Source organism: Chelonoidis abingdonii, chromosome 1 (assembly GCF_003597395.2).
Source record: "Chelonoidis abingdonii isolate Lonesome George chromosome 1, CheloAbing_2.0, whole genome shotgun sequence".
Lineage (NCBI taxonomy): Eukaryota > Metazoa > Chordata > Testudines > Testudinidae > Chelonoidis > Chelonoidis abingdonii.
Genome location: NC_133769.1, coordinates 219,195,296 through 219,214,299, shown reverse-complemented (window position 1 = coordinate 219,214,299; position 19,004 = coordinate 219,195,296). Strand labels below are relative to the sequence as shown.

Here is a 19,004-nt window from a genome sequence, read left to right as displayed (position 1 = left end):
TCAGCACACTAACTGCACTCGTTAGGTTGCCTGGAGACTGTCTCTGCTGCCGGCACTGCTTCCTGATGCCTAGAGAAGTCCAGGGGCATATTAGAGTCCTGCCAAGGGAAAGCCAAAACCAAGGAACACAGTGGAGCCCTATATTTTGAATATCTGCACAATATTGTGATCAGTGTCATTTTTGCAACTCACTTGTGGATGGAACTTGGAAATATGCCACCAATCTTCCCTCTCCCAAAAAATTGACCACTGAGTAAAAAGGTGGTCAGGATCAATGAGTTAAGAATGCTGGGGGTGAGCAACATTTTTAGGACCTGTGGGGAAACCAGGAAGGCAAGCTGAGGGAAGAAGTGACTGAAACTTTAAGCTATCTATCCATCTAGTACTGGTGTGCGTCCCCAATGCAGTAGAGTGAGTGCCAGTCACCCATTCTGTTCAACACTGGCCCTAATGTCCCACTAAAGGGTTAAATGAATCAATCCTCGCATCTCCTTTTTAAGGTAAATGACGGAGATAGAAGAATCACTTCAGCAACTTTTCAAATGCAGCAGCTATTTAAACAGTACACAGCAATACCACACAATTGTCCAAAACAAAGATAGAGAATACGGTCTCAAAATTGTATTATTTAGTTAGGAAATGACACCACATTCATCACTATAGTACCTGTGAAACTACCAAAGCAATTTTATAGAGGAAAAATTCAGTTCAAATTTGGCCAAGTCTCCAGGAAGCGACAAGAGGCCGGGATCTTGGTTTTACCTATTCGAGGTAAAACAGTATTTTCCAACACACTATCGGAACATTCATTTTATCTCTCTCTCGTGGTCTTAATCAAAACTAGAGCTGGGCAAATAATGATTTTTTTCAGTTCACTGGAAGTTAAAAAAACAAAAAACTCATTTGAGATCAAAATGAATATGCTTTCTGAATTTTTTGGCAAATGAAATAGTTAAAAAATCATTTCAGGTTGAACCCTGTTTCATTTACACAATCTAAATGTTTTAGTTTGATTTTTACCATTTTTTTCAAATTGTAGACTTTTTAAATCAAAATTAAAGAATTTTTTAAACAAATGTTTTGAATGGAAAAAATAGATTTTTTTCATTTTGAAAAATGTTAAAAAAGAAAAACAGAAATGTTTTCAAGTGCAAAACAGTTTGGCAAATCCAACCTGCTTTGCAAAACGTCTTTGTTGCCAAATCGGCATTTTTCACAAATAATCCACTCCACAAAGAGCAAACCAACCCCTCCCCTCCTGCGCCCAGAGTTTTGGCCAAAAATTGCCACCCAATATTACTGAATCACAACCCTGTGTCTTTATTATGTGGAATGACCAGGAGAAGCATAAAGTGACAGACCTATAAACCCCTCCACTCCTCAAGTCTGTTCCCCCTGCAAGAGCACCAGGTGCAATGGCGGGCATGGATTTCACGTCAAAATCCCCATCAGTACCCGGCCCAGCCCGGGAATGCTAATGATCCAACCAGCAGACCAAATTAAGTGATGATTCCTGGTCACGTGTTATCTGAGCCACATTGCACATATGTTAAGACAACCAGCGTATGGGGAGCCCCTTCAAAATTATACTGTATGATGTGCAGGGGAGTAATTACCTTCAGCCTTGCGAAACTCCCCTGCAATCTCAGATGTGCATTATATTCTCTTTCACTTTGTCTTACACTCTTTTGTGCAGCATTGCTATGCACTGTTAATTAGTTGTGATGTTTCATCCTATTGGTGAAGTAATTCCCATATATTATACAGAAAACTTGCACAGTGATAAAAATTAAGATAGAAACATGATAATTATTATAAAGAATATCAATATTCTATGACAAGGAATGATAAGTCTGAGAATGAAATGATCTCTGAAAATAACTTTTATCACATTTTTTTTCTGTAGTGTTTTTTCCTCCTCCTCCTTGTATTTTTCAAACATCGGCTTTCTTGTTATAAGCCTACATAGAGGTTTTAATACTCATGTATCTCTCCTCAGAGACGATTGTAACCTTTGTTTACTGTTTGGCTCTCATAAGTTTTTACTACAGACTATTTTTCCATTGACTGAATGTTTTTTAATAGTTGTGAAAACCTCCATAAAGTAATCCTGATTACATTACATTTTCCTCTCCAGTAGTACATTTATTACACAGATGCTTTACTGTAGAGAATCGTATTTTAAAAGCCTGTTGTCTTTCTTCGGGTCATTAGTGCAGTTCTACAAGAGCCGAACATTTTCAGTACATATGCTGAATGCATACCAGATATCGCCTTTGGCCTCCTTTTACTGTAGGACAGCAATAGCAGCATTGCACTACTCCAGAAAACTCTGATACTCTGACCTGCTAACCCTCTTTGTGAACTACTGGGTCACTTCTACTGTTATATCACATCAGAAAATCTCTCCTTTTTACTGATTGCTTGCGTTTGTTTTCCCCATATTGAAGAATGTGCTCTTTTTCCTTACGTTTTCTATGCCTGCTTTCCTAGAACATGGGTAGCCTCATTGAGCTCATCTTTAAGTAATATTTTTCTTCCCTGGAGGATGTATTTGTCAAGCAAATTAATTATAATTTATTCAGAGAGAATAAAATCATATGTTGCTACAATGCCAGGTTGCCGTTTTTCATTCTTCCATTGCTTTAAATTCTCTCAAGGGCAGTCCTGATAATGAAGAAGTCATACTTTGATGAATTACTATTTAAGGTATAACATATGCACATTAAAAATAGGTCTAAATATGTCATTTTTATGAAATCTCTCTATTGCAGCAGTGGCTCCCATATCCTAATTTTACAGATGGAAATCTTAGTGTAGATCTCATAATTGTCCATGCATCCATGTAATAAGTGGCAGGATAAAAATCAGTCACTCTCTCCCTGCTAAATTCCAAACCAATATAAGGAAAATTGTTTTTCCACCTCCCTCCCCCGCAAAACATAAATAAATTGCTCATTGCAACATAATGTCACTAACACCAAGTGATTGGGCATCTATATGGAGGACAAGAATTTCTAGAGTTGTAATAGATACTGCTAACAAATTTTGGAAGAGATTAAATTTCATGCTCAAGCCAATCTCAAACTATGAGGGATTACTATTTCTTATTTGTCTTACCATAGCACATAGCCGTTCTGCTCTTGGATCAGGAAACCATTGCACTGTGGGCTGCATAGAAAAAGAGATGATCCCTGCCCCCCAAAGCTTACAATCTAAGTATAAAACAGAGTTAACAGAGACAGAAGAGGACCAGAAAACAATGATAAAATTGGTTAGCAAGATAGACAGTGAGTCTCAGCACAAGAGCAGCCTGCCCACAGCTGGGCTGTGCGTAGGCACCACAGAAAAAGTGACTCATATGGAGAGATTTTAATTAGATAATGAAGCAGTTTTCTAGATGTTTATAGGGAGCTTCTCCCAAGCACAAATGTGGTATGAGAGAAAGCATGAATGTGCTTGTTTAAAAATTTAACAAGTGAGCAGTGCAGACTGGCAACATGGGCTGATTGGAGTTGGGGAGTTAATATCACTCCTCCCTTTTTAGCATCCCCTTAGAACCTAAACTCAGGCATGGGAAGGTAAAACTTGTCATCCTGGCTGGAGCCAGACGGGGGCATTTCTTAATAACTCACATCCCCACCCACCCCTACCTCCACCGTTCCCTAAAGGACCCTTGGGATATTCTCTGAATTTTACCTTATTTTTGCTCTTCTTTCATTTCCTGTTTGTCAGTCCCATCCCTCGCCCCGCCCCCACCAATTGCCTGCCTCCAAGAGTCTCCTCTGATTTAACTCCTTGCAGTCAGGCTGGATAATTTCAAAATTCTCCACGTATGGCCAAAGCAAAGAGCTATGATGATGTTCTTTGCAGTAACATTCTGAATGGATAAGAGCAGGACAAGATTACCTTTGTTTAGGCAAAAGAAAAGGATGTTGAAGTAATCAAGATATGATATGAACAGGACTGGACCAGAGTTTGAACAGTATGGATGAATAGGAAAGGTTATATCAGAGATGTTATACAGAATGTTCCAGAAGTAGATGTAAGTCTAGATGTAAGAACCTAGAGAGGTCTGAGTCAAAGATGATGCCCAGGTTACGAGTGACAGGAAGGATGGTCTTGAAATCTTATCCTGTCCCTTAGCTTCTGTTACTCTGTCCTCTTCTAGTTCTCCTCCTACCTGTATAATTGCTTCTTCAAACATGTTCTTTGGAGAATCATCCTCCTCCAACTTTCTATTGGGGGGCTCGAGGGTGTCCACTGGGCTCTGTCCTAGGTCCCCTTCTCTTCTCCCTCCACCCTTGTCCACAGGCACTGACTTTTGTTTTTGCTAGCGTGTGCTCCTCTCCACCTTCTCTCTTCCCCATGCAAGTCTAATCTCATCTACAAACACAAAAATTCAACTACCATCTCCATGCTGAGAACTCACAAATGTACCTCTCTACTCCGGATCTGTCTCCTCCTGTTCAAATTAAAATCTCATCCCTTCCCTCTGACATCTTCTTGTAGATGTCCACTCATAATGGCCACACTCAGAGATAGGTTGTACTGAATTAGATGGATCATGGGTCTAATCCATTATGGCAATTCCTACATTCTTATGTTCCAAATTCTGTCCAATCTAAATCCAAACTTGGTAGCTCAGATGTGACAGTGATGGGCATTGCATAAAAACTTAAATAAAACATAGCTGAATAGTCTGTGTCCATTTCTAGTTTAAAAATAATCATTTTAGGACACAATGTAAATGTAAACTTCTTCTATTTGTTTTGGTGTTATCACATATTTTATTGTATAAAATGGATGGTGTTCAGTTGGGTGGTGGAAATCATTATGGTTTTGACTAGCTCCCCTAAGGCAGGTTAGCTGGATTTATTCCCCATATAAGAAGTGGCTTATAACAGCATGACAAAATGCTACTACATCACTGAAGAAACTCATCTCTTTAAAAACCTATTTCATGAAAAATTACAGGAAATAGCTTTTTTAGTGTACCAAAGCAAGAGAAATCCTCAATACCTAAAGGCTCCTTTAAAAATGTTCTCCCCCAGTGTATTAGGATTTGTAATGTTTATTTCCTCCTAAAATATGGCTTTATTAAGTACAGTAATAAAAGCAAAATCTGCATTCTAGTTAATTCTGGAAGATACAGTGAATGACAATATTGGCATCATCCCTAATGATTTGTACGGTTAACATGAATGCAGTGCATCAGCCTGTCAGAGATCGAAGATCAACGTTCATCTTTCACCCTCCAGAATAGATTCTCTTATCACAAGTCCATAATATTACAGAATATTGCCTCTTACTGTTCATATTTAAATCCAGAAACAATCATCCCTTCTGATATGGACAGGAATATCCAATATATTTGCTATGTTCACCTCCCCAGTGTAAGTCAAAGATACAGACTACATATTCAACTTGAGGAAAAATTCAATTCCATTTTAACAGTAATTCCAAAAAAACTAAACCCCCACCACAACACTGATGAAAAGCCTCTTTATAAATTTCAGTTTAGAGAACAGCATCAAAAAGGGGTTTTTAATGGAAGTGTGTTTACAATTCTCTGTCAATAATATAGTAATCTCAGACTTAATTTCCATTTATTGAAAATAAATGCCTAAGAAAAGTTGAAATACTTCTTCCCAATAGGAAGTCAAAATCATGTGGCAATTTTCTATTACCATTATATATATATATATATTTTAAAATTGCTAAACATTTATTAACTATTGGCAAATTCCCTGAAAACCACACTTCTATTAGGTCTGCAATAATCCTCTGTTTACATGTGACAGCTTCTCAGGGTCATCATGGGAGTTGTATTCACAACAGCAGAGACTTGTCCAATAGCGTACGTCTGAGAGGATAATTTTGTCATAAATGTGTTCAAGGCTTGTAAAGTAGAGCGACAGTTGTTCATTCTAGATCAGTCGCAGTCTGATTTGCTTACAAAATATTGTGATGAGGTGGACAAGCCCCACAAAAGACCAGGGGAGGAAAGTAAAAACAATTTCCCCTGGAGACAGAGGCTGAAGCCAGTCCTGCTCTACTGCCTAGCTAGCAGTATCAAACCTGGAGGAAGTGCCGTCTGGCTGGATGGGGGCGGAAATGAAGGATAGTGCTTCTAAGTTCTGCTACAGTGACGATCTTTGGCCTGAATCAAAGAAAACCTAGCATCTCAGCTGAGCATCCAAACCTTGGTAGATGGCATGGACCAAACTTTTTATCATCTTCGCGTTCCTTTGTAAATAAAGTCAAGTTCCCGGAAGGGGCTTTACTTTGATCCATGCTCATACAGAGAATGTGCATTAAAAGCCACATTTCATTCAAACACTTAGGGTTTCCTAATACATCTTTAGTAAAATCAAGAACGTTTGTCAGGTGTTTTAGTATAAGTGTTAACTTTAGGATATTTTCTTCTTGTATTTAGTAATTAAAAGTATAATAGTCAACTATGTAAGCAGGAATATCTACCCTACACATGAACCTACTCATTCTTGTCTTCACCATAACATTCTGCCTTTAGCAGAATTGGGGTTAAGCGAGTCCTAGACACACAAAAAACACTGAAGATGTGTAGCCACTGCTCCACTTGTTCAAAGTGTTGAGTGAGTGAATTCTGGGAAACTCTGTATGCTGCAGTATAGCATATATGTTTTAAACAATAATTTATACACAAACACAATATTTGAACATAAACATGACTTAATTTGGACAAGACTGAGGTGGTGATGATTGTGGGGAGCAACCAGATTATTTATCTGATATTTGTCCATCTTTGTAACATTTGCAGCTTGAGGGTTTCGTTAGTATGACAGAATATAACTATGTTCACACCCTCATACTATTGTAATAATCTTTGTACAAAGTATGCTTTTTGAAGTATTTGAAAACCTCATAATTCATTGGTCAATATTGTCCTGATAAAACGTACGTGGCAACATCACATCTGAAGTTATAAGAAACCACTGCATGGTCTTCTTAACAATGTTCCAAACTCAGGTTGGCAAATAGGTCTGTCTCGAACAAAGGAATGTGTGTTCTGCTCAATTTGCATTTAAGCAGTAAACAGAGTCATCAAGCAGGAAGGGAAACAGAAGAAGCTCCAATAGGTGAGGAAAAAGCAGCAGGGAACATCTTTTCCTACATTTATTTATATTTATTGCCCCGTGTTTACTCCCCCTACCCCCGTTCCTCACACTACAAAAAGTTACTCTCTCTCCTGCTGCTAATAGCTCACCTTAACTGATCACTCTCGTTAGTGTGTGTATGGTAAAACCCATTGTTTCACGTTCTCTGTGTATATCTATCTATCTATCTATCTATCTTCCTACTGTATTTTCCACTGTATGCATCCACGAAGTGGGCTGTAGCCCCCAAAAGCTTATGCTCAAATAAATTTGTTAGTCTCTAAGGTGCCACAAGTACTCCTGTTCCTTTCTTATAGACATTGTGACTCCTGAGTCTCAGCTGGAAATGTCTCCCAAGTGGCTGACACAGTATCAAAAGGAGGGATAAAAACCCCAATTAACCCCTCCCTCTTTCTCTTGCTGTCCTTTGATTCATGCACCAGAAGGGACAAAGGAAGCAGCCACTGAACTGGAGAAGGGATTCTGACCTAACAAGTTTGATCAGTGAAACTATGAGGCCTTGGCTACCTTGGCACTTTACAGCGCTTCAACTTTCGCACTCAGGGGTGTGAAAAAACACCCCCCTGAGCGCTGCAAGATACAGCGCTGTAAAGTGTCAGTGTAATCAGGGCGGCAGCGCTGGGAGCGCAGCTCCCAGAGCTGCACGCTACACCCGTAAGGGATGTGGTTTACGTGCGGCGCTGGGAGACCTCTCTCCCAGCGCTGCCGCTCTGACTACACTCACACTTCAAAGCGCTGTTGCGACAGCGCTCGCGCAGCGCTGCCGCAGCAGCCCTTTGAAATTTCTAGTGTAGCCAAGCCCTGAGAGCGTGTGTTGAGAAAAAACTTTGCTTTGAATTTAACATAGATTGTTAAGTTAGGCACCAGTTGTGTTTTATCTTTATTTTTCTTATCATTTCTGACTTAAAACTACTCACTTAAAATCTCGCTCTTTGTGGTTAAATCAACTTGTTTTATAATCCAGTGTGTTTAAACTAAACTGTCTGAGAAACTCCATTTGGGGTAACAAGATGTGTGCATATTTCTATGAAAGAAATATGGACCTTATATGAATTTGTATTGTCCGGGAGAGGGCTGGGCAATACAAGACATACTATTTGGAGGGAAATCTAAGACTAGCAGTTTGTTGATGTCATCCTGCTGCATAACCTTGACTGAAGTGCCAGTGTGTGGCTGGTTGGCTGCAGCACATACACAGACACAACTGGGAGTGATTTGCATACTGGAGGCTGTTTGTGAGCAGTCCAGGCTGGAGGCTACAGAAGTAAAGCATTGTAATTTGAACCCCAGATTAGAGGGCTGGGGTGACACAGCTACTCAAGAGTCTGGATTGTACCCTGGATTTGTCAGTTAGATATGCTGATCAAATAGTAACAACTACCAAGACAGCTTTATTTTCATCTGAACCTGGTCCTTGTGAATCACACAGAGAGATTCATATTCTTCTTTGTTACCTGCAAATTGGATTACAGCAATGTGCTCTGCAGAGGCCTATATTTGAAAACAGAGGTGGTGCAGACTACAACTATGAAGATTTTTAACTGCAGTATCATAGCATGAACACATGGTACCAGTGCTTTGGGATCTACACTGGCTGCAAACAGCCTTCCAGGTGCAACTTAAACTATTGGTTTTGACCTATAACATCTTGAACGTCCTTAGTGCCATCCACCCTGAGGGCTTGCCTCCTCTCTCTGAGTTGGTATTAGCAGAAACACTAAAGTTGGGGAGTCTTTTGTGAAGGAGCTGGTGGCAGAACATTCTCTCCAAAGGCCCATTGATTTTTTAAGTCCCACCATTCCACTGAGTTGAAATAAAACAAATGTATCATCCCTTCAAGACATGCTGCTACATCCAACCTTTTGATCATTCAACTGCAGATATGGCTGTGAGCTGGAGCTGGTAATTTGATTTGGTTAATAACATTTTTGCTACCTGGTAGTTGTATGTATTGCTGTGGGACTTTATTTTAATTTATTTTTAATTTTTGCAATTTGCCTGTAAATCATTGCAATGGCACATAGTGGCCTCATCTTGTATCTCTCTATGAAGAAGTGTAGTGGCATAAGGACATGGACAAGAGAAACATGAAGACCATACACAGTTTAGAGATTCTCTGAGTAAGATACAGAATAGGATCCCATCTATTGTGTTGTTGCAACAGTTAAATAAAAGTATTTAACTGAAACCTGTTACTTCCTGCTTCCATACTAGTAACGGAAAACAAAGTTCTTCATTTTAGCATTAAATCCCTGGTACAATAAAAGACCTGATATATTTTACACTGCATTTCAAATGTCATAAAAGGCAGCCTTTGGCAGATTGCAGTGAGTCATGAGTCAAGCACCATCAGCTAATACTATTGTGTCCCTATACCTGGAGTTTAACTTTTGGATAGAAGCTCGTTTCAGGTTTTTGTCAAAATTTCACTTGGACCAACATTTTCCAGCTAGCTCTACTCTTGGCACAGACAGAAGCAGCTTGCCACTTAAAGCACAACTGCCATGACTGTCTCAGATACCTCTAGATACCAATGTAGGGTCCTTCTAGGACTTCACATATAATCACCAACACCTTGAGCAATCAAGAAGCAAATATAGACCTCCAATCCCAGGTCTTATGTACTTGCGTCCAGTTGATTTTACTGATGACAGCAGCTATAATCTACAATAATTAAATATTGTATTTTCTATAAACACACTGGTAATGGTTAGTTGATTTTTTTTTTTAATTCTCCCCTTGATTCATTTTGGTAGAATAAATAAATAAATTTTAACAGTAAAATATCTTACACTTCAGTTCTTGTTGTTTTGTATAGAATCAATATGAAAACAGATAAGTTAAGTAAACAGAGCTCCATAAGACACAATATGACCAAAACAAACTGTTCTGAAGTAGAGTTATTTTATGCAGATGAGATTTAAGAGCATCTCAGGAAATCAACAGATAGGGGGGAAAAAGCTGAGAACCGGGACAATATCCAATCCCTCTGAACAATCTGAAAGGCAACTGGATTCTTTTTTAAAATGTTGAGGGAAGGAAACTTGCAGGGATATTTCCTCTTCCCATTTTTGCAATCATATTTCTGCTCCAATCCCCTCTACATACCACAATATCAGCCTTCTCTGCTATACCATGCCCTACCTATAGAAAATGTTCTTGTATTGGATTGTGTATGGAAATTGAAATACAGAGAGTCAGAGTCCTGCAGCTAACCTATAACTCATTTTTCTACTCTTAATCCACTCTCCCTTTCTAAAGGCTTCAATTCCCTGACCTCTCACTCATTTTCTACCTCAAACCCTTCATCTTTTTCCTTCTCCTCGCACTTAACATCTCATCACGTTACTTCTCCAACCCTTCAATTTTCTTGTGAGTGAAATGGTCTGTAGCTTTTCTGCTTTTAAGAAAATTATCATCATCTTCATCCTTTTGATTTCAAGGTTTACATCCTGGCTTCATACATTGCAAAGGTGTACGTTTCTACTAAGCTAGCAAGTCTAGCAGTTAATTTAACTGCAGCATAAAGGCATAGAGTATGTTATCTTTTTTTAAATATGAATAAGAATTAAGTTACCAATATCATATCCGAACATTTGCTGTTTACTTTGTCCTTATGTGTGTTAATAGATAGAAGAATAAGGTATCTCATTTTTAAATTACATATCCATTCTTATATCAAGTATTACATGTGAACAAATAATTATATTTTATTATTATTGGCATTTCACCTCTCATTTTAACTCAACCTCCTTTCTTCCTTTTATATTGAACATATGCTGAAGTATTAAAAGTATACAACATAAACATGAAATGCTTTAACCTACCAGGGATTTCACATGTCCAATCAGAATTGCCATAGGAACCAAGCTCAAACTACTTGACTGGTATAATGTGTTCTCGGATCAACTCCTCTGACAACAAATCTCAGCAACATTTTGTTGTCAATCTCCATATATTAGATTAAAAATGGTTTAACATAGACTTGAAAAGTTCACACTCCCTGCCCAAAACTGGAAACAAGTTTTTTTTATAGAATAATTCCTATTCTATTGACTAATTGTTGTGTGTTGTTTGAGGAAATGTTCTGGAAAAAAATCAAGGATAGGTTGAATAAAAAGTATTTTAAATGCTGTTAAAATCTCAAATGTTGACAGCTTTCCATCTGTTCAACTTCCATTTTCAAATCAACATGAAAATTTAGAGTCTGATGCACTTGAAATTGCAGATAAACTAAAATTTAGGATCAAGTATACATTTGCAACGAAGTATCACCCTCCCACCCTTGTATTATTGCAATCTAAAAATTTAAACATCCCCCCCTCCCACACAACTTACTTGCTTTGTTTTTCCATGCTGGCTACCCTGAGACTTTCCCAACGAGAATTAAGCAGATTCATTTGTTCTTGGATTTCATTTTCTTCATCTTCTGAAAGCTTCCCAACTGCTATAAGTTGACTCCCCACTTGCAAAACATTACCAACACGACCCTGGTGAGCTGTTAATTCCATCATAAAACCCTGAAAATAAAAGAAAAATAAATCTTAACTAAGATTACAAGGAAGAGGGATACTTTGCAGAAATAGCTTCAATTCCCCATATTTTCAACAACAAATTAAGTTCGTTTAAAAATTCATTTTAACTTTGGAACCCAGTGTAAAAATAAACACCTTCACCTTGTGTAAGAGGCCAGGTCTCTAGTGCTAAATTTAAAGCCTCCAAAACCAAATGGAAAAGGAAACAACAGGGACTGACAATAGTGCCGGTGAAATTTTTATGATTTTGCCCTTAATGTACCATACAAATAGATGAACAACAATTAATAGACAATGAAGCGTCTCTGTGGTTCACATATACCTCATGGGTGTGAAACTGCTCTTTGACTTCTTCTACATCACTGGATATATCTCCTTGTGCTTGTAATGCATCTTCAGTAGAGAGAAGCCATGTGAGTACTTCTTCTAAAGCTGTTTGGTAGCTGTCCAGGTCCACTTCTACCTCCATTAGTGAACTGCCAAATGACCTGTCTTCAGGAGCGTCCAAATACTGATCAAAAATAAAAATAAGAATTTTGGCATTAAGCAGAGGCTAATTGCACAAACAGCTACATTAGATGAATAAATAGAATGCCATCCTCTTAAATTTATAGAACAATCCTCTTTTTTACATAAGAACTTTTGATAAATGGAGGATCTGGTGCAGTGTAAAAGTGACTATTTGAAGTCAGTAAAGTAAGGACTATGAAAAAAATCAGCTTAATTCAGAAACAGACTAAATTAATGTTTTGTCCTAGAGCTCAGGTTTTTCTACATTTAGAAGAGTTATTACACATGACATCAAAAGTTAAAGTTACATGTATGGTGTATTCTTCAGTCAATATTTTAAATGGAAGTAGAAATGAAATAAACTATCACCTGTCATTCAAGCTCTTTAGATTGACAGAAATATATTTAATTTCTATAGCATCTTGCATAACTACACCATCCTAAATGGTTTACATAGCAGTGAACTGCATGCTGGTATTGTATCACCAGCATGCAGACAAACTGAGGCAAATGCAATATTAAACACTTTAAATATTGTTTTTAATATATGCAATGGTGGGTTAGACTAATCTGCAGAGTATCATTTATCCAAGATCATGTTATAAAGTTCACACACGTCACCAGACCAAAAAAAAAAATCCAGGAAAAAGTATCCACTACTATTATTATTCACTTCCCCCCTAGGGCCACCCACACATCTGCTTCCAGTCAAGTGCCATTTACAAGAAAATACTTCATGCCACCATGCTGCAGGATACAGAGAGAGCAAACAGTAACAAGCAACATTAAGCAGTCATTGTCCTTTTCACCCACTCCACTGGAGAAACTGTTATGAGACCAAGGTAAGAAATAAGGGGCTTGCTGAGGATGGTTTCACCTAATTAGTGAACAAGCTGTAGAGAAGGAAAAAGTAAATCTGATAGCAAATTAGGAGAATAATGATTTGTTTTCATCTTGCTTTTATCATGAAGGATTCCACAGGTCTTTTAAAAACTGATAAGAGTACTACATAATAATCACTTCTACTGACATGCAGACATCTATGGCAGCAAGAAGAGATAGGAACTGCTTAAACTATGCACAGTGGTTTTGGATTGAAAGTGAAGGCTTCCTTATCCAACTGAAATTAAAGGAGGGATTTAAAGTAGACAGAATGCAATTACTCAGATTGAAATTTGGCAGCTCCACCCTCAGAAAAAGTGCCAAAGGATCTTCACAGAGAACAAGTGGTTAATGTAACTTTGGCATTACATCCCACCCAAAAAAAGACAGCACCAACAATAAGCTGCCAATATTTTATGAAGAGGATCCCACAAACATTTTCCTCAATAATATATGAAAATCCTATGTTAAGAGGCATATGCCCATCAAGAAAGCAGAGGCAAATAACTGATTAGTTTGTTTTGCAGCTTCAACAAAATACTGTCTCATAACAAAGGAAAGAGGTAACAAATAAGTATCCAAACAATTCCAGCTACCAACTAGCTGTGATAGTGCTTATCTTATACATATCAAGATATCACATCCCAAGTTGAAATGATGCAGGAAGGGAAGAATACTAATCTTTGTTTGCAGTAATAAGTCTCTATGAAAAGAAATCACGTATCATCATTATTATATCAGCAGTTACTCTCCTTCTCCTTCTGTGAAAATATGGAATATTTCCATCTCACCTGTGAAGCATTAGAGAAATATATCAAATTCTAGCGAAATGGAGGAGAGAGACTAAGAGGTCAAAGGTTTAGTTACAACATAGTGGACAAGTTTCCCATCTGACAACTCTTCCCTCCACAGATCCAAAATGAATTATTTTCTGAGCTGTGTTAAAAGGGCAGAATTTAAGTGCACTGTCAACTCTTACTCCACTGAAAGGATATTTTTGAAAGGAAAGTGCTCCTAGTCATTTTGATCAAACTTCTTCATTCTCTCAGTTTCCCATAAGTATCTCATGAAACAGTAAATATTGACTTTGATTTCAGGGTCAATAGGTGATCTGCATATAGTACAGTCAAAGCAAAATGACAGCTCCAGTCACACACACAACCCAAAAGATAACAATTGAACCACACTCAAGACTCAACATAAAGAGGAGGAAGAAGTTGAGCAGGTAATTGGCACGTGGTGGACTACAGCAGTTACCCTGAACTGGGAAGTATGGTTTAGGGCAGACTGTATTGGAATTGTGAGCTATCACTGTAAGAATTGGGGTGTGTGGGTGTATGTGTACAGTGTATGTGTACACGCGTGTATGTGAAGAGGAAAGCAGTTCTGGTCATGCTTGCAGGCTAGAGGATGCTTTGCAGAGAACCGTGCAAGCATCAGTCATTTAACATGGAGACAGCCTACAGTAAGGTAAGGCAAGTTGTGCCTCTTCTAGGGAGCAGCCTGCTTTTTGTCTGTTTTTGGGTTCTTGCACGATAGCTCTGAATTCTTAGAAACAAAGTAGTGTTACGTTGCAAATTTCCAGCAAGAGCATTCAATATTTTTATTTAACTTCTGTGTGTATGCTGTGTATGCTGTGTAACCTAACACAAACCAGCTAGCCGTTCAATCAGGGCCACACAGGGGACAAGACAATCTCACTTCCTGCACTGGCTGACCACGAAAGGAGGAAGATTTCTCATGCACAGTGGAAAGAGCCTTGGTGTCCTCTTCCCTGCCAGCCCAAGCAGGTGTCCCACCGTAGCAAGTAAGATGGACATGTATCATTTTTGTGCACATAATTTTCCTTCAGATCTTAGCCAGAAACAGATTGGGAAGGGCTGAAATGCTGCATGTGTGTCTATTTTTTCCCTGACTAGCTGGCCCCAATAGTAGCAGGAAGTTCTAAAGATCTTATAGAAAAGTCTGCTTTCATGAGACTTCCATCTCATTTTTTCCAGACTCAGGAAGAGTTTTTTGACATTTTGAAAAGCATCCCAATTTTCCAGTTTTTCTCCAAAGGGAATCTAGATTATAAACCCTTTGAGTTTCACTCATCCCTAGATATGTTAAAAAAAAAATCCGCAAAAAGTAATGCTGTAAAAAGGACTCACATTTAAGGACTTACAATATGAAGAGAGGAAGAAAAGAAAAAAAAAAGACCTTTACATTCTCTCAAGATTAGAAGACCCCAAGGACTCTTAATGTTTAAATTAAAATTTTAGGAGAAAGAATGTAAGACCTATGACCTTCAGAAACTTTGAAAATCAAGCAGGCTTGGTAGCTGTTTCAATTGATTCACAGAGCTTAAAGATGGAAAGGATAGTCCTGCCTACTTTGAGCTTTTGCTTGAAATATTTTGCACTTCTCTCTGATTGTATGATACATGATTCCAAAGTAAAAAAAAAGAACAGACTCGTGTCAGTAAGCACTGCAGAGTATTTTACAGAGTTCATAAGCAGAATTTCTTATTTTAAACAATAATTTTATCCCTAAACACTTAGGGCCCAATTCCACCACCTATACTTACATCGCATAGTTTCTTCCTCTGCAAGCAGTCTCTTTGGGAAGACTGTGTACTCATCATAAGGGTGGTAGAACTGGACTCTGCTTAAATTCAGAGAAATCTACCTGTAGTGAACTTATCTTTATAATGAAATAAAAATAGAAGTCTCCTTATTTTTGCCCCAATACATTGCAATGAAAAATTGCAATTCCATCCAATAAAGTAAGATGTAGAACAAAAAAAGAAAACGGACTTCACTATATAAAAGTCCTACTCTACAATGGCAGAATGAATTTTTTTAATGCATGGGCCCAAATTCCAGAAAGGAATCTACAGATTGGAAGGACTCCCATTGAAACCAGTGTGACACTGAAATCATAAGGGTCAGCTTGTTCAAATTCCTTTGCAGGATTAAATATGAACATACACATCATATGAACACACACACATTATATATATATATATATATACACACACACACACACACACACACACCCCTACATTCAAATTAGACTGTAGCATGGCATATTATTAAAGGTGCCTTACTCGTTGTAGTATAAAACCCTATTTTCAGTGGCTTTGCCAGGCTTTAACTGGGTTGAAATTTTCCATGCCTCATGTCTCCTCAAGTACAGTGACCAGATGTCCCGATTTTATAGGAACAGTCCCGATTTCTGGGTCTTATATAGGCTTCTACTATCTCCCACCCATCCCGATTTTTCACATTTGCTGTCTGGCCACCCCAGCTTCAAGCTCGGTGTTTCTGAAAAGTTTCAGCCACAATGGTTTTGCATTTTCCCAAGAATGAGGCTAGTAAAAAGCAGGTTGTTTTGCCTGTGTTCAATTTTTCTGTCAACCCTCATGCTATGTAGCAAGGACTTTACATTTGACAGGAGATGCCTTTGGTTGTCTCTGTGAAAACTTGATCAAATTTGGCCAAGTTATAAGCCCTGGGTGTGGGAAACACAGTTCACACAAGATGAGCAGAGATTTATTTATTTATATTTTAGCAGCTTAAATCCCCAGAATATTCCATCCACGCTGAAAATGCTCCAGCCTGGGGCTGAGCAGAACTTTCCCTGCCATTGTAGACTTTGGGCTCCTTCAGACTATGCCAGGTCATGGCACCTGCCTGGAGAGCAAGGAGCCTGAATGAATGGAGAGGGGACAATAGCTGTATGAATGAAGAAGGAAATTGCAACAAGGAGCCTGGGCAGAAGTGACTGGGCCTGGAAACTCACAGGGAAAGAGGGAAACTGGGATTGGAAGTGTAGTGGACTGAAAAAGGCTGGAAAAGAACATCAGGATTGGGGCAAAGGAGGGAAATTGAAAGATTGGAAATTTGGAGTGTTTGATTTTGCAACCTGAATAATGTTCTTCTGATGTAGTGTGTGTGTTTTTATATTTTCCACGCACACACACAAATATTTTACATAAAAATTGTCTCAGCATTAAGGTTTGGTTTTATAAGAAATAGTTGTCTGACCTTTTATTTATCATCAAGTCTACCCAACCATGAATTTCTTTAGTTAGGTACTGGTTTTATTAACTCTCCAGAAATATTGTTTTGCTTATATTTGAGTATCAGTGTTGACATTTTTAGTCCACTAAATCCTTTATGCTGACTGTAAAACCTTTGATATTCAAAATATTCCTGAAGACAGCAATATTTATATTTTCTTCTGTAAATAAAATAATTTTCCACTCTGTAATTTAAAGTCAGGGCTCCAGAAGGTTATCACTAACATGACTCTGAGCATTCAAGCATTAAAACAGCTTTTGTGATTGAACAGAGCTCTTTTCATCATAAGACCATTGTAAATTTATCAGTTTGGTATGGTTAAAAATGTCTAATCTACCAATGTTATATGTAGTGGTGTTGTCATGTCAATCCCAGGATATGAGACGCACAAGGTGAGTAAGTTAATATCTTTTACTGCGCCAACTTCTGATGGTGAAAGTGACAAGCTTTCCAACTACACTGAGCTATTCTTCAGGACAGGGAAAGGTACTCAGATGGAAGAGAGACTTTAGTATAAGTAGTTAGCACATATTCTAAGGGGCAATTCAAGCTGAAGTGGCCCACTAGCACCCTCATAGATTTCCACAACAACAACTTCAGCCACCACCACCTGTCCTGGACATCATGATCAACTTCAACTATGGAATTCTACAGACAACTATATACAAAAAAACCCAGTGCATCACCACACCTAACTTCATCAATCCAGAAACCAACTCAAACACTCAACACCCAGGCACTCATACCACAAAATAGGCTCTGAAGAGAAAGTCCAGAATATACACTTTAACACCCTCAAAACTGCCTTCATCAAACAAGGACACTCCAGCAGAGAAGTAGCTTGGGGCATGGAACAGGTCCCTCAAATACCCTGAGAGAACCTGCTCAATACAAAAAGAAAACCCCCTCCCCTACCACACCCCCATATTTGTCACCTACTACCCCACACTGGAACTCATATGGGGTATCAAACAACTAAAACCCATATTCAATGGGGATGTCAACTTGAAAAATCTTTCCTGAACCCTACAATGTGATGGGAATAAATAAATGAAATGGAACTGGAGAAGTAACACTGTAACAAATTATACCTTAAAATGTTTATAACACTTAGGGCCAGGAAGGTGGGAAACTGTGAAAGAACATGGCCTTATCTGAATGTTTTTCTTTTTGAATCCTATTTAAATAGAAAGCTCGTGTCCAAACCCACCATATTTATTTGTTAGAAAAAAATATCTGAAGTAAATAAGCAAGCTTTTCTTTACAAAACAGGACATGAAAAGCAAGCTTTTCTTTACAGAACACCATTTCAACTGACTGATTCTGTTTTTGGATGCACGCCCTTTATAGAGATGTCACTGGGTAAGCACAAATGAAAAATGACTATAATGAAATACTATAGTACTGAGTGTGTAATCCCCCCTGCCCCAAATACAGTCAAAAGAAATGTTTACTAAATGGAGCAGAAAAATTGTATGAATTAGAGTCTTTAACATTTGCAATTCATCAGGACTCAGACCCACCACAAGAGATTCAAACTCTCATAAAGACTCTCCAATGAATCCAAACTGACTAGGGGCCTATTTCTAAATACTTAATTTTGAACAGTCTCTTCTGATTCAAAGGATCTTAAGTTACAAAGTATATCAATGTACTATCCCTGCTCTCTCCATTTGTGTGTTCATAAAGAAGGGACAAAAACAACATTACTTGCCAGTTTCATTATATACTCAATGGGAAAGAAAAGAGTAACAATTTTGGGAAGAGGAATGAAGAGGTGTTACAAAACTCTGACTTTTATGGCTACCCACAGTTGATGGATCTAGTATGGAAATTATTAAACCCTAAAA

General features: G+C 38.2%; 1 protein-coding gene across 5 annotated transcripts in view; it reads right to left on the bottom strand.

Annotated features, from left to right (window-relative positions):
* Positions 1-19,004, bottom strand: part of LOC116822169 (dystrophin-like) — an 836,401-nt gene that overhangs the window by 38,008 nt on the left and 779,389 nt on the right. For all 5 annotated transcript variants that reach the window (XM_075059855.1, XM_075059861.1, XM_032775843.2 and 2 more), the window contains 2 exons: positions 12,018-12,206; positions 11,499-11,680 (listed from right to left, as the gene is read on the bottom strand). In XM_075059855.1, coding sequence (XP_074915956.1) covers positions 11,499-11,680; positions 12,018-12,206 — 371 coding nt within the window. The remainder of the gene's footprint in view (positions 1-11,498; positions 11,681-12,017; positions 12,207-19,004) is intronic.